Raw genomic sequence first — 13,510 nt, 5'->3', positions numbered from 1 at the left:
GGATCCTATCTCTCCCCTCTGTCTGCCTGTCCCTTACTTTAACTCTCCCTGTCCCATTAAAGTTAGCCACAATAGACCTTTCTGGAGTCCCTGAGCTCCCTTGTCTCGTAGGTTCCTCTGGATCGCTGTCATAGATGCTCTTAGTTATGCTGCTATAGGCTTAGACTGCTGCAGGAACTGACTGGGATCCCACTGGGATCCTATCTCTCTCCTCTCTCTGCCTATTACTAACATAAACTCTCTCTGTCCCATTAAAGTTAGTCACCATAGAACTTACTCACCACTAGAGTCCCTGAGCTCCCTTGTCTCGTAGGTTCCTCTGAGTCGCTGCCGTAGACTACCTGCTGCTGTGGACATGCAAGACTCCAGCTTCCGCAACTACTATCGGTCTCAACACTATCATCTCTCTCTCTTTATCTCCTTTATCCTTCTTTCTGACCCCACCTCGGTCTCAGCAGATTGCTGTCTAAAATGAGTCTGGTCCTGCTGGAGGTTTCTACCTGTTAAAGGAAGGTTCTCCTTGCCACTGTAACTTGGTAAATGCTGCAAAGTGCTCTGCTCATGGTGGATTAAGATGAGATCAGACTGAGTCCTGTCTGTAAGATGGGACTGGATCTGATCCTGTCTTGATGTTGGGTCTTTGTTAATAATAGAACATAGAGTACGGTCTAGACCTGCTCTGTTTGTAAAGAGTCTTGAGATAACGTTTGTTGTGAATTGGTTGCAGGTGAGGTCTTTCCCTCATGGTCTCTTTTCACTCACCACTCTGTCTCTACCGCTACGTTTACTCGAGTGAAGCATCTGAGCACAGCAAAACTTGTACCAGGGGCCACTTCTCACTGCAGTCTAAAAAAAGATAAGGAATCATCTGATTTAAGCGCACTGAGACAATTTAATTTAATTGTCAGCTGATTTTGGAAGGCGCTTGAAAAATAACTCTGAGCGGGTTATCATCACTCAGCCAACAATCTGCAGAAACAGTCACATGATTTATGACCGCTTCCTCTCCTCTGATTGGACGATCCATCAGAAACTTCAACTCAAATGTTCCTCAGAGGGAACATGAGGTTTTCATCGTTCTGTTTAAAGACGACACAAGTTCACGTGGTGAGAACAAGAAGAACTGGACCGGGACTGAAACTGATTTAAAGACAGAGGATCAGGACTCTGAGTCAATCCTGGGTTTGATCAATTTACAGGTGTTGAAACAGAACGACAGAGTCTTCAGTAAAACAAACTATTTTTCCTCCCTCACATTCCTGCGTATGTGTGTGTGTTTGTGTGTGTATGTGCGTGCATGTGTTTCCCATTCAGCATGACCTCATTCCTCAGTTGGGGGCTGATGACATCACCGTGCTGTCGATGGATGAAACTTTCACATTAAGAGACGTCTCCTGTCAGCCCAGATATAAACACAGTGAAGTCGTGAACTTTTATTTTGGCGGGTAGATCTGAAGCAGTGGAACAGAAAAGGAAAGTGGGTCAAAAAACAGCTGATTAAAAAATGTTTTTACAGCCAGAGAGACAAGGTTAAAGCAGAGAGGGAGATTTAACAGATCCTGCATGGCTGGGAGTTAAAGTCTGTTAAGCTGGTAGTCATGGCAGCACTTTGATGATATTAGGTTGGTAACTAATAAATCCAAAACAGAACAAACGACAGAGCAAACGCCTTTTATAGACAGAACAACTGTAGTGTAAATTACCATATAAGATGTATGAACATTCATGTTCCCCAGAGGATAAAACTATCAAATTATCAGGATCTGGAGATCCACTTTTTTAAATCCTGGATCAGGTAATCCACCTCACTTCTGTCCTTTTTTTTTTGAATGAAACTTGATACAATCAACTTAATCCAGATACAGACTTTCATAGATTACCAAACCCAGATTATCACTCTATTTCTCATTCTCTGTTTGTGCTCATTTCTGACTTTTCTCGATAAAAAGATTGGATTGAACACAAAATATTTCTGACATCATTCTGGGCCAAAAGTGGAAAACTGGCTAGACAAAGACAAGAAATCCTGAACCTCCTTCCAAACCCTCTGAGCTGAAACCAGCTCATTATATAACAGATGATTCAGTGTTTGATGAAGGATAAGTCTTCTCCTCTCGTGATGTAAAATGATAAATATGTGATTGTAATACCAACTGTTTCCCCCCTTAGACTCTAAAGCCATCGTGGATGGGAACCTGAAGCTCATCCTGGGTCTGATCTGGACCCTGATCCTGCACTACTCCATCTCCATGCCCATGTGGGAGGATGAGGACGACGAAGACGCCAAGAAGCTGACCCCCAAACAGCGTCTGCTGGGCTGGATCCAGAACAAGGTGCCGCAGCTCCCCATCACCAACTTCCACCGAGACTGGAGGGACGGCAAGGCGCTGGGAGCTCTGGTGGACAACTGCGCTCCAGGTGGGGACTAACGAGGACTGTGAGGTCACTGATTGATGTCTACTGGGCATTCAATTGGGAAATGATCAGCTCTTTTGCCAGTTAATTCTCAACTATTGACAAGATCTAAATCTCAGTCATCTTTAAAGACCCGAAAGTGTCAGATTATACATCATGCATTTGAATTAGTGTTTGTTTACTTTATATGGTGATCAATATAATTACTTTTTTTTAGAAAATTATTTAATTCAAAAGAATAGAAAGTGTTTTCCTCTAGCAGATTTCAGATAAAGTTCTGAGTCCTCCAGAGCTCTGGATGAAATGTGTCACAGTAGAGGGTATTATCTCATGTTTATCAGTTGTTTTTGTTGTTGTTGTTGTTGTTGTTGTTGTTGTTATACTGAGGTTTCTGTCTCTTCCTGTGCTGCCTTCAGGTCTGTGTCCAGACTGGGAAACTTGGGATCCCAGTCAGCCCGTGGAGAATGCGAGAGAGGCCATGCAGCAGGCCGATGACTGGCTCGGAGTACCACAGGTAACTAACATGACCTTTGACCTTTACAATGACCAAGATACAAGGATAGAGGTGGATTTGAAAAGAAAGCCAATGAGCAATATAAGAGGTTTATCAAGCATACAATGCTGTTTTGCTAATGATAAACTAATAAATATCCCCAAATAAGCTGTACCTTAATATATATATATTTTTAAGTGTACAAATGTTTTTGATCTGTGTTCCTTAGGAGATTTTTTTAAGGGTACAGATACATTCCGGTAATTATTCTAGAGCTATAGTCAGGAAATTCTTCAACCCCTGCCAAGACAGTCATATTGGAAGCACAAATTAAACTCTTTTTATCAGCTTTATTGAGCTGATCTGAACATAGAAAATGTTTGAATCTGTTTTTAAAGTGTCCTCAAACAGACAGCTTAAACCTCCTTAACCGCGTAAATCAGAGAATTTGAAGTATTGTTATTAAATCTAAGAGTTTTAACCAAGAGGCATAAAACAAGTCTTGAAGCCAAGTTATTCGATTGTTGTGTTTCTGAGTCACAGCTCTGTTAACTCGGCTGACAGCCTTCAGGAACTTTGCTCTTAATGTGTTGAATGTTGGTCTGGTCTATTTCCAGCGTGCGCTCTGATCTCCTAGTTTAAATTAGCAGCAAACACAACCTGCAGACTCAAATGATGAAGGACTGTTGACAGTCCACTCGTTGGTTTCAGACATGGAGTCAGAGTTTCCATGTTTAGAGGACTTAGTGTGATATATGAAGTTTTTACAGCCGCAGGAGGTGAGGCAGATGTTTTTTTATCTGATGAGAGCAGCAGAGACTTAATACTTTGTTCTGTCAGAGTTATAGATTATTACAGGAAAATCTGAGTGTGATATGAGGAGGTTGGACATCTGACAAAGTCTTCATGTGCTCACCAGCTGCTAAGGAAACCTCTTACAATGAAACACTCAGATTTCCTTTGGTTTCTCTCCTAATAATAATGTTGGATTCAAATCTGTCAGATCTGATACCACATTTTGTTTTCATGTTCCGTGGTTCTCTCTGATGTGTGTCTGCTACGTCACTCTTTAATCCACTTAGTAGTTTCTTATCATCAAGACTCTCAGCAGCTGTAGCCAAACTCATCATGTGTTTATCCCCTTGTTCTTCAGGTCATCGCTCCGGAAGAAATCGTTGATCCAAATGTAGATGAGCACTCTGTAATGACCTACCTGTCGCAGTTCCCCAAATCCAAACTGAAGCCCGGCGCCCCCCTGAGGGCAAAGACACTGCACCCAAAGAGAGCCAAAGCTTACGGACCAGGTGAGGAAGAAACAGGACCCTGAAACAGAGAACAGAAAAGAACAACGAGAACAGCTTGATCTTTTGGATTTTTTTTTACTCAGTGGGAATAAACTTGTCTGTTCAGTTTGAACCTGAAGTGTCATATTTTTTGGAATCACTACATCTTTTATTCGACCACCATCTTCTCACGTGTCTCACAGGTATTGAGCCTCAAGGAAATGTGGTTCTGAAACCAGCTGAGTTTCTGGTGGAGACAGTGGAGGCCGGTCTGGGTGAAGTTCTGGTTTATGTGGAGGATCCAGAGGGACACACAGAGGAGGTGAGAAGTGGGAACACACACTCTGATATTATAATCGGTTGAACTCAGCGGTGTGAAGAGGTGCTAAAAGTGATTTCCCTTTGTATCCATCAGGCCCGAGTCATCCCCAACAACGACAAGAACAGAACCTACTCTGTGGTCTACCTTCCCAAAGTAGAGGGGCTTCACAAAGTAAGTACAAGCCAAATCCCTGAAACATATTAAACACACTCCACTCATACAGTTCGAAGCTGCTCCATCAGCTTTTATGGTGCGTTCCATTTGATCTCGGAAGTTGGAAACTACCGATAGTCTTGTGCAAGTTCTAACCAAGGACATGTTGTCATGTTTCGCCCACAAACTATCACACCCCACATAGCAAAATTGTTCTGATAGGTCTGGGCCAGATCTGGCGTCAAGCCGGCACTGCTGGCTGACTGCTGGCATGGCAAGTGGTATGTCAACCAGATGTGGACCAGGTCTGGCAATGACGGCAATGTATATATGATGGCATGCCACATTTGGCCACATTGTGGCTTGGATTATGTGGCCCAGATCTGTCCATGCCGCATCTGGGCCGATTAAGGTTGAGCTTGTGATTAAGCTGGCCCATGTGTGGGCTGTCTCTGGCAAACTATATCTGGGCCACTCAAGGTCACCGCACAGGGCAGAGTTTAAGAAAACAATATCAAAATTAAGCTGATAAAATCAACAAGGCATGATACAGTGTAAGTAATAAAAACAAATAAAATGAACAGGATCAGATAAAGTGCAGTGAAGATGAGTAATCAGAGTGAACATGACAGTTTAAAAAGATGTGTTTTGAGATGTGATTTGAAAATGGAAAGATAGTCGATGTTACGGATGTCTGGTGGGAGGGAGTTCCAGAGGCGGGGGGCAGACCGGCTGAAGGCTCTGGACCCCAAGGTGGTTAAGCGGGCGTTTGGTATAGTGAAGTGAATGGAAGAAGAAGACCTAAGAGTGCGGCTGGGTGTGTTGATGTGCAGAAGTTTGGAGAGGTATGGAGGAGCGAGGTTATGGAGGGCCTTAAAGGTGAGGAGCAGGATCTTGAAATCAATGCGGGTCTTGACCGGTAACCAGTGAAGCTGCTGTAGGACAGGAGTGATGTTATTAATGGACGGAGTTCGGGTGATAATACAAGCAGCAGAGTTCTGGACCAGTTGGAGTTTATGGATGGATTTGAGATAATGGTTGGTTGTATGTCATTCTGAAAAGCTTACCTCATTTATGACCATGACAGCCATGACCATGGATGGTGAAAAAAATCTTGTGGAGGGCTCAGTTGTGAGAAACAAACTGCCAAGGTACTTCATGGCTAAAAGAGAGTGAGATAAGATAAGATGAGATGAAAAGCCAACTCAAATACTCCACAAAATTGAGCTTCTTCTTTGTGCTTTTTAATTCCAATCCTGTAGCCTTCATCAAGCTGTTCAGCAATGCTAAGCCTGTTGAGAAAGTGTAGCTTCAAAGAGTTGTCCTCTAGAAGGCCAAGTCTACTTTCATGTTCATATTTTTGAGAGAGATGTTTTAAGTCTTGTTCCCTCCATTGTTGTTCACAATGCTTCAGTGCTTATGCTTTGAAACAGCACACAGGGAAAGCAGTAAAGAAGGTTACTCCCATCACATCCAGCTAGCCAACTCTGTTTCCCAGAGCAGGAACAGAAGAGGGCCTGTCTGCTGCTGAATTTTTAAATTGGGTTGGTCTGGTCCAAGCTTCTTTATCGTCTTTTTTTTCCTTCTAGTTTACACCTTGTAAAAGGTTTATTATACGACCAAATATAGACCAATAGACCACGCAGAAAGAACCTTATATGTTAAAGAATACTTTTTAATGAAGGCTGACAGGTGCCAACAGAACACCAGACACTGCAAAAAATAAAAAGTACTTTTACTTCATTATTTCACCCTATCTGATTGGTTTATGTTGAAGTTGACACCCTTCTTCTGTAAATTTTTTGGGAGGCGGTGCCGCACTGCCTCCTGTTGAAGAACAACCACTCTTTGTGACCATTGGAAACCCTGACAGGCCTGGTTATCACTCTTCCTTCCAGGTGAAGGTGTTGTTTGCTGGACTGGACATCGACAGAAGCCCCTTCATGGTGAACATATCAAAGGCTATGGGCGACCCCACCAGAGTTCAGGCACGTGGGCCAGGACTGCAGCAGACAGGAAACGTAGCCAACAAACCAACATACTTTGACATTTACACGGCAGGTAAACACTCAGACTGAAACTCATATTTATGTGTCTGCTGGCTTTGCCTCCATGTTTACACTGAAGGGGAATGTCAAACCTGACTTCAAGCCCTCACAGCTGCCGTGTCTGCAGTCCGTCTGGTTCTGTTTTTATTAAGAGTCACATTCTTCTTTTGGTGTTTGAATGTCTGTGTGTCCATCCGTCTGTCCTGCAGGGGCGGGGGCTGGAGACGTAGGCGTCATCATTGTGGATTCAAACGGGCGGAGGGATACAGTGGAAATTGTCTTGGAGAACAAAGGGGACAGTATTTTCCGCTGCACCTATGTTCCCGTCCTGGAGGGACCTCACACCGTCTATGTGACCTTTGCTGGGCAGCAGATTCCCAGAAGTCCTTTCACTGTCAACATCTCAGAGGGTAGGGTGTACACATTTATATCCATCACACTGTTATCTGTTCAGACTTCTATTTCTTTAATATAGTACTGTTGTCCCCTGAAAACTACGACCTGTAAATCCGTCAAAGATTAATCCCATTTAACTGTGATAGTGAACTGAAACCTGCAGATATTTAATCTAATATGAAACATCATAATTAATGTCTGACCTTCCCTTTGTAACACCATGTCCCACTCAACAGTATTTATTTCTAATCATACTGAAATCACTGTTGTTTAATGGCTGAGTCTCTTATGTGCTCTTGGTGTTTTTTGGATCAGGTGTTCAGTGGTCTCCTTGGTAAGGTGGACTCTGCCTTTGATGTATATTTTATAGACTTCTTTTGGATCAGTCTTTTAGTTGGATCTGGTTCAGGACTGACCTTGAGTATAGTTTTTTGTTTGGACTTTGTGGTAACCAATCTTGATTTGGGACTATGTGGGGGATGCAACTTGGGATTTGGGACTTCACCTTTGACCTGCCACTTTTTACCTGGTTTTGAACTTGGGGACACTCACGCTACATTGCATGTTTGCTTGAATGGATTTTGTAATTGCCACTCTCAAAATGTGGACCTCAGTTGGGGTCTTAAATGTCTGGAGGAAGATCTGACTTGGGAATTTCTCAAGAATGGAACTGTCCTGTCTTGACTTGGACTAGTAGGCCAGGATGTGGCATGGGACCTGTGTATCTTTGACTTGGAATTGCCAGTCTTGGTCTGGGACTTAGTTTGGGATTGATAGAGCCTTGCATATCTTTAACTTTGGTAATGATTTAGGACTTGGGACTTACAGTCTTTATTTGGGATTGTCTTAATTTAGTACTTATTTGTCTTGACTGGAAGCTTGACTTTAGACTTGTCTATCATTGATTCAAGGATGTCTGGGCTCTTGCATTTTCTGCTGCTGCTGTTGCAACATGAGAATGGGTTACTTGAACTATTGCATTGCCTGCCTTTGACTCTGGACCTGACTTTGGGACCTTCTCTGACTGGATTTAGATTTGACTCTGGACTTCCTCAGACTTGAAATTTCCAGTATTGACATAAAGCTTAAATTAGGACAAGACTTGAATCTTGTCTGACATAAGCTGCCCTAAAAATCTTAATATAAAACTGGTCTTATCTTTGGACTTGGCCCAGACTTGCATGCCCTGACTTGGAACACATATTTGGCACACCTTAACATGGGACATTGCTCTGGACCTGGCTGTTTTGATTTGGGATCTGCTGGTCTTAACTTAAGCTCAATGACGACAGACTTACTGCCCTGGTCTGAGACTTGTTTGTCCTAACCTGACTTAGATCTTGAACTTCTTCAAACTTGTTGATTACTGATCATGACTTTTGATTTGATGTAGGACTTGGGAATGATAACCTTGATTTGGGACTGTCGCAGCTTGGGATGTAACCTGCCTTGTTTAAACCAGTTTTCGACAGCTCTCCTGCTCTGTGGTTTGGTGGCCTGGCAGTCTTCTGGCTATGCACTGGTGTATGTATGTATCATCATTGTTGTACCTTCCTTCAGGTTTGCAGAGCATCCAACCCCCCAGTTCTCCAGTGCACATTGTACCTCAGAATGTACACACCCCACCCTCAGACAAGACAAGGAGAGCCCCCCCACCAACACCACCCAAACCCAGACGACCAAGTTAGTACAGGCTGGGGGTGGGGGTGTGCCTGGAGCCTGCCTGCGCTAGCCTGGTTTCCTTCCACCTCCACTCAAAACCATCCCTGCCCCTGATGCTCTACAGGGGTTCCCCAGCTTTGAGCATGTGCAGCACTTGCTTCCCCCCGAGCAGCTTTTTCTTTTTCTACAGCCCAAAAACAGAGTGAATGAGGGAGTGTTGAGCCTGCTCTGGATGATCTCAGAATTCAGACCAACTATGTCTGATTACACTGTCAAATGTTTATAATTTATATTAACCTTTATAAAATTCAGTTCTAGTTACATACAGCCAAGTTAAGGCTGGCCAAATACAAAGACATAAATAAACATACCCTGTCTTGTAGCTGTTTTTAGGTCCTAAGAATCTCTCATGAACATGTTTGGTGTATATTAGTTTGGTGCACTTGTTGCAAATTATTAACAAAACATCAGAAGCTCTAAGTTGATTATATTACTATTTATAGTTCAACATAAAATCTCAGAAATATCCTGGAAACAGTAGCCAGAATGGACTCAGAGGATCATGGTTGGTCCTTATGGTCATATTAATTGGGCTAAACTATATGGCTAATTGCTTTTTTGAATTGTTTTCTTTATTCCTACAAACAAGGAAAATATTCAGTAAATTTACCTTATCATCCAGAGAAGGTTTTGACTGTGTGTGTGTGCGTGTGTGTGTTCATATACTACATATGTGCATTTCTTGGGTCACTTCACGCCAGCATCTGGAGGAAGAACCAATCAGTTTTTGGTTGGTTTGGTTGGCAGTCTATCAGAGACAATGATGTTGTTTGTATTCTGCAACCTTTTATTATGTTGTTGAAAAAAATTATGCAAATGTCTGGATTCCAGCTGATCATTTAACTCAGTGATCAGAGTCACTACTAATGAAATTAACAATATCTAGAATGAACTCGACTGGACTAAAACTAGAAAAACAGCAACAAAAAAAAAAGTCCAAAAATAATCATACACATTTAATATGAAATAAACACATTAAAACCAAGAACCTCCAATTCTTGGCCCTCCTCATCCTTAACCTCATCCTCTTCTATCAGCAGCCCTCCCTCTCTGTTTTCTCATGGACTCAACACAAAAGACACATTTTGTCTCAAAGTGTTGTTCTATTTAACGTCTGTAACTCATCAAACTGAAGGTCTGAACTATTTGTCTTTCAGACGCATCATTTCATCTTTCCTCATCTTTGCTGTTTTTTTCTTTACAGCCTAAGCAAACTGCTTCCCTCAGCCCCGATCAGCTGACTAACAGAAACAAACCTGCAGAGATCTTTGTGTATATGTGTGCGTATGTGTGTAGTTGTAGTTTACATTAGGGGTCAGAATAAAGATTCAGTGTCAGTATTTTTACATGCCATTAAAATAATGTTATCCCTGGTGTTAGTGTAATTAAAACTGGACTTTTGAAAAAACAAGTAAACATGTTTATCTGACTGAAATCACACTAGTTTGAATTTCTCATAGTCGGACTAACATACCCAAATAATGCGGTTGGGAATCTACTACCTCTTGCATGTATACACCTCAATTGGACACAAATTGGATTAGGTGTTATGCTCCACAGTTAGTACACCAGGGCTTTGACCCAGAAGTCGATCAGGATAAAAGTGTAGAAGGTAGTCACCTAGTAAACAATCTCAAAGGAATAATAATAATAAGAGTAAACTAGCTGAAAAAGGGTATAGCGCCACCTACCGTAGCGGAGGTGCATGTCCTTTTGTCAATGAATCTATTCTAGTCCGGTGCTTGTACTGGGACAAGGAGAGTAGACCAATGACACTGCCGAATCAAGCTCGACTTAACTTTGCATGTAAACGTATTGATGGAGAGATGTAAAAATGTCATGTTGAAGTTTATGTTTTTAGTCAAATCACTCTGACTGAGATTTATCAACTATTTAATCAGCAGACAGTTCAATTTAACATAAAAGTCTTTCTCATTCTTACAGTCTTCAGTTAAAACAGGTATGTGTGTGTTTGTGTGAGTGTTTCTGTTAGTGTCATTATTATTCTCACATGATTTCCCACTCTAACCAGAGTCCCATATCTCTGTCTGTTTGGCCCTCAGCTTGTAATCCAAACGCCTGCAGAGCGACGGGCAGAGGTCTGCAGCCGAAAGGTCTGAGGGTGAAAGAAGTGGCAGATTTTAAAGTTCACACTAAAGGAGCCGGCAGTGGAGAGCTCAAAGTCAGCGTGAAGGGACCAAGTAAGACGACATAAGTCTGAAACTGAAAAATACAGAAGAACTTTGAGATTTATCCTGAATTTTGATATGTATAACTCACTATACTGAACCTGATGATCAGGACTAACTGTGTGTGATGTTTTGGTTTTGAATCCAGAGGGCACAGAGGAGCCAGTGAAGGTTCTTGAGATGGAGAACGGGCTGTTTGAGTGTAATTATTACCCCATCATGACAGGGAAATATATTGTAACTATCACCTGGGGAGGACACGGCATCCCTCGCAGGTAAGACATCTGTCACATGTGTTATTGTCCTGTGTTAGCTATCACACAAATGAAGTCAATCCAAACAGACAATTATTTCAAGTTTAAGCTCACAAAAATGACTCTTAAATTTGGATAATGCCATAAAAAGTGAAGAATTAAATGATCCAGAATAGAGCCCTGAGGTACTCCACAGAAACATTTTTAGGCTTGCGAACTACCAATCTAAATCCTTCTGTACTCACCTTGCTTTAATGATGTAGTACATTAAACCTTAACATTTGTGTGTTTGTATGTTGTCAGTCCATTTGAGGTCCAGGTTAGTGAGGAGGCGGGGCCTCAGAAGGTAAGGGCCTGGGGTCCAGGTCTGGAGACCGGTATGGTGGGGAAGAGTGCTGACTTTGTAGTGGAGGCTATCGGCACGGAAGTGGGAACTCTTGGTAAGTCACAACACCTCACCTGATAGCTTGAATCACAGACAGAAGGCCAGGGGGCGGGGCTTAAAGAGGATTTGTGGTTAATTTGTCTTCATTACTACGTGTTACATATATATTAAGTCAAACTAACTATAAGCTACTTTATCTGAGTGCAGGATGTTTGAATAAAGGTGTGTGACTGTACACAGGTTTCTCCATTGAGGGTCCCTCTCAGGCGAAGATTGAGTGTGATGATAAAGGTGACGGCTCATGTGATGTTCGATACTGGCCAACTGAGCCAGGCGACTATGCTGTGCACGTCATCTGTGACGATGAGGACATCAAGGACAGTCCTTTCATGGCTCACATCCTCCCTGCTGCCAACGATGTATTCCCAGAAAACGTAGGACCATGAATTACTGATAATCAATGATGATGTCACAGGTAACTTCAGCTTAAAATTGGTATGTTAAGCATTCTCCCTTCCTCAGGTGAAGTGTTTTGGTCCAGGTCTGGAGCCGCTCGGCTGCATAGTCAACAAACCTGCAGATTTCACCATTGACACCCACGGAGCCGGCAGAGGAGAGCTGAAGCTCTACGCTCAGGTGAGAATCTCAAGGTCTGATCCCATGATGCTGTGTTGAATGATGATGATACTCTGCTCTAATAGAAGATAAATGGATTCTGTTTGTGCTTTCAGGACGCAGAGGGTTTCCCCATCGACATTCAGATCACAGATAACGGAGACAGCACCTTCTTCTGTGTTTACATTCCCACTAAACCCATCAAACACACCATCATCATCACCTGGGGAGAAGTCAACGTCCCCAACAGCCCCTTCAGGGTAAAATACAACACCATGTGCAATCACTCACATCAGAGTCTTTGAATTAATCGTCCTTTGTGTATCTTGGGAAAAAGTCAAGATGTCAAATATGTTCTTCTGCTTATTTAGAAAAATGTTCCTTCTCCAGAAAAGATTAATTTCTTAACCTTTCATACTTTTATATTCTGTGAATCAGGTGACAATCGGAGAAGGCAGCCACCCAGAAAACGTGAAGGTCTACGGTCCGGGTGTGGAGAAGGTGGGACTGAAGGCCAACGAGCCGACGTACTTCACCGTGGACTGCAGTGAGGCAGGACAGGGTGAGACATCTTTACACCCATCATGTCTTGAACCCTTTTCTTTCTTATGCTTTTCTTTCAAAAGATTCCTTGGGAAAACCCTAAAGTATGGCAGGAACATGATCATCATCAGCATACATGTTTACATGGACAATATTTTTACATTCCAACTGAAATAAACATAGCATCTGTTTTTACCTGCAGGTGACGTCAGCATCGGGATCAAGTGTGCTCCAGGTGTAGTAGGCCCCGCAGAGGCTGACATCGACTTTGACATCATTAAGAACGACAACGACACGTTCACGGTGAAGTACACGCCTCCAGGCGCCGGTCAGTACACCATCATGGTGCTGTTTGCTGATCAGGTGAGAACAAACACAGGTAAAACACTCCTGGAGATGTTTTCTGTTAAGTGCAGACTTCTAAAAGAAGAACTCTCATCTTTAATGTCACAACAGGAAATTCCCATCAGCCCCTTCAGAATAAAAGTGGATCCTTCCCATGATGCCGCTAAAGTCAGAGCAGAAGGACCTGGACTCAGCAAGACAGGTGAGATTATCGATTTTGCTCTGAATCACACAAGAAATTTCTTAGATATTGCCCAGACTGAAGCCAAGTTTGAACGTTCTCTCTTTTTCTTTATTTTTTCTTATCAGAAAAAGTAATTTAAATATTCAACATGGGCTGATCTTCA

General features: G+C 42.5%; 1 protein-coding gene across 2 annotated transcripts in view; it reads left to right on the top strand.

The window, feature by feature from the left end:
* Nucleotides 1-13,510, top strand: part of flncb (filamin C, gamma b (actin binding protein 280)) — a 54,271-nt gene that overhangs the window by 17,917 nt on the left and 22,844 nt on the right. Inside the window, exons 2-18 of one of the 2 annotated variants that reach the window (XM_034674024.1) lie at nucleotides 2,170-2,418; nucleotides 2,832-2,929; nucleotides 4,062-4,212; nucleotides 4,395-4,513; nucleotides 4,607-4,684; nucleotides 6,565-6,727; nucleotides 6,924-7,124; nucleotides 8,671-8,793; nucleotides 10,896-11,033; nucleotides 11,170-11,296; nucleotides 11,579-11,715; nucleotides 11,901-12,094; nucleotides 12,183-12,296; nucleotides 12,392-12,535; nucleotides 12,714-12,837; nucleotides 13,021-13,181; nucleotides 13,275-13,365. In XM_034674024.1, coding sequence (XP_034529915.1) covers nucleotides 2,170-2,418; nucleotides 2,832-2,929; nucleotides 4,062-4,212; nucleotides 4,395-4,513; nucleotides 4,607-4,684; nucleotides 6,565-6,727; nucleotides 6,924-7,124; nucleotides 8,671-8,793; nucleotides 10,896-11,033; nucleotides 11,170-11,296; nucleotides 11,579-11,715; nucleotides 11,901-12,094; nucleotides 12,183-12,296; nucleotides 12,392-12,535; nucleotides 12,714-12,837; nucleotides 13,021-13,181; nucleotides 13,275-13,365 — 2,412 coding nt within the window. The remainder of the gene's footprint in view (nucleotides 1-2,169; nucleotides 2,419-2,831; nucleotides 2,930-4,061; nucleotides 4,213-4,394; nucleotides 4,514-4,606; nucleotides 4,685-6,564; nucleotides 6,728-6,923; nucleotides 7,125-8,670; nucleotides 8,794-10,895; nucleotides 11,034-11,169; nucleotides 11,297-11,578; nucleotides 11,716-11,900; nucleotides 12,095-12,182; nucleotides 12,297-12,391; nucleotides 12,536-12,713; nucleotides 12,838-13,020; nucleotides 13,182-13,274; nucleotides 13,366-13,510) is intronic. The other variant, XM_034674025.1, reaches the window with a different exon arrangement.

This window comes from Notolabrus celidotus, chromosome 21 (assembly GCF_009762535.1).
Source record: "Notolabrus celidotus isolate fNotCel1 chromosome 21, fNotCel1.pri, whole genome shotgun sequence".
Classification (NCBI taxonomy): Eukaryota; Metazoa; Chordata; class Actinopteri; order Labriformes; family Labridae; genus Notolabrus; species Notolabrus celidotus.
This window is presented reverse-complemented; position numbering and strand designations above follow the sequence as displayed.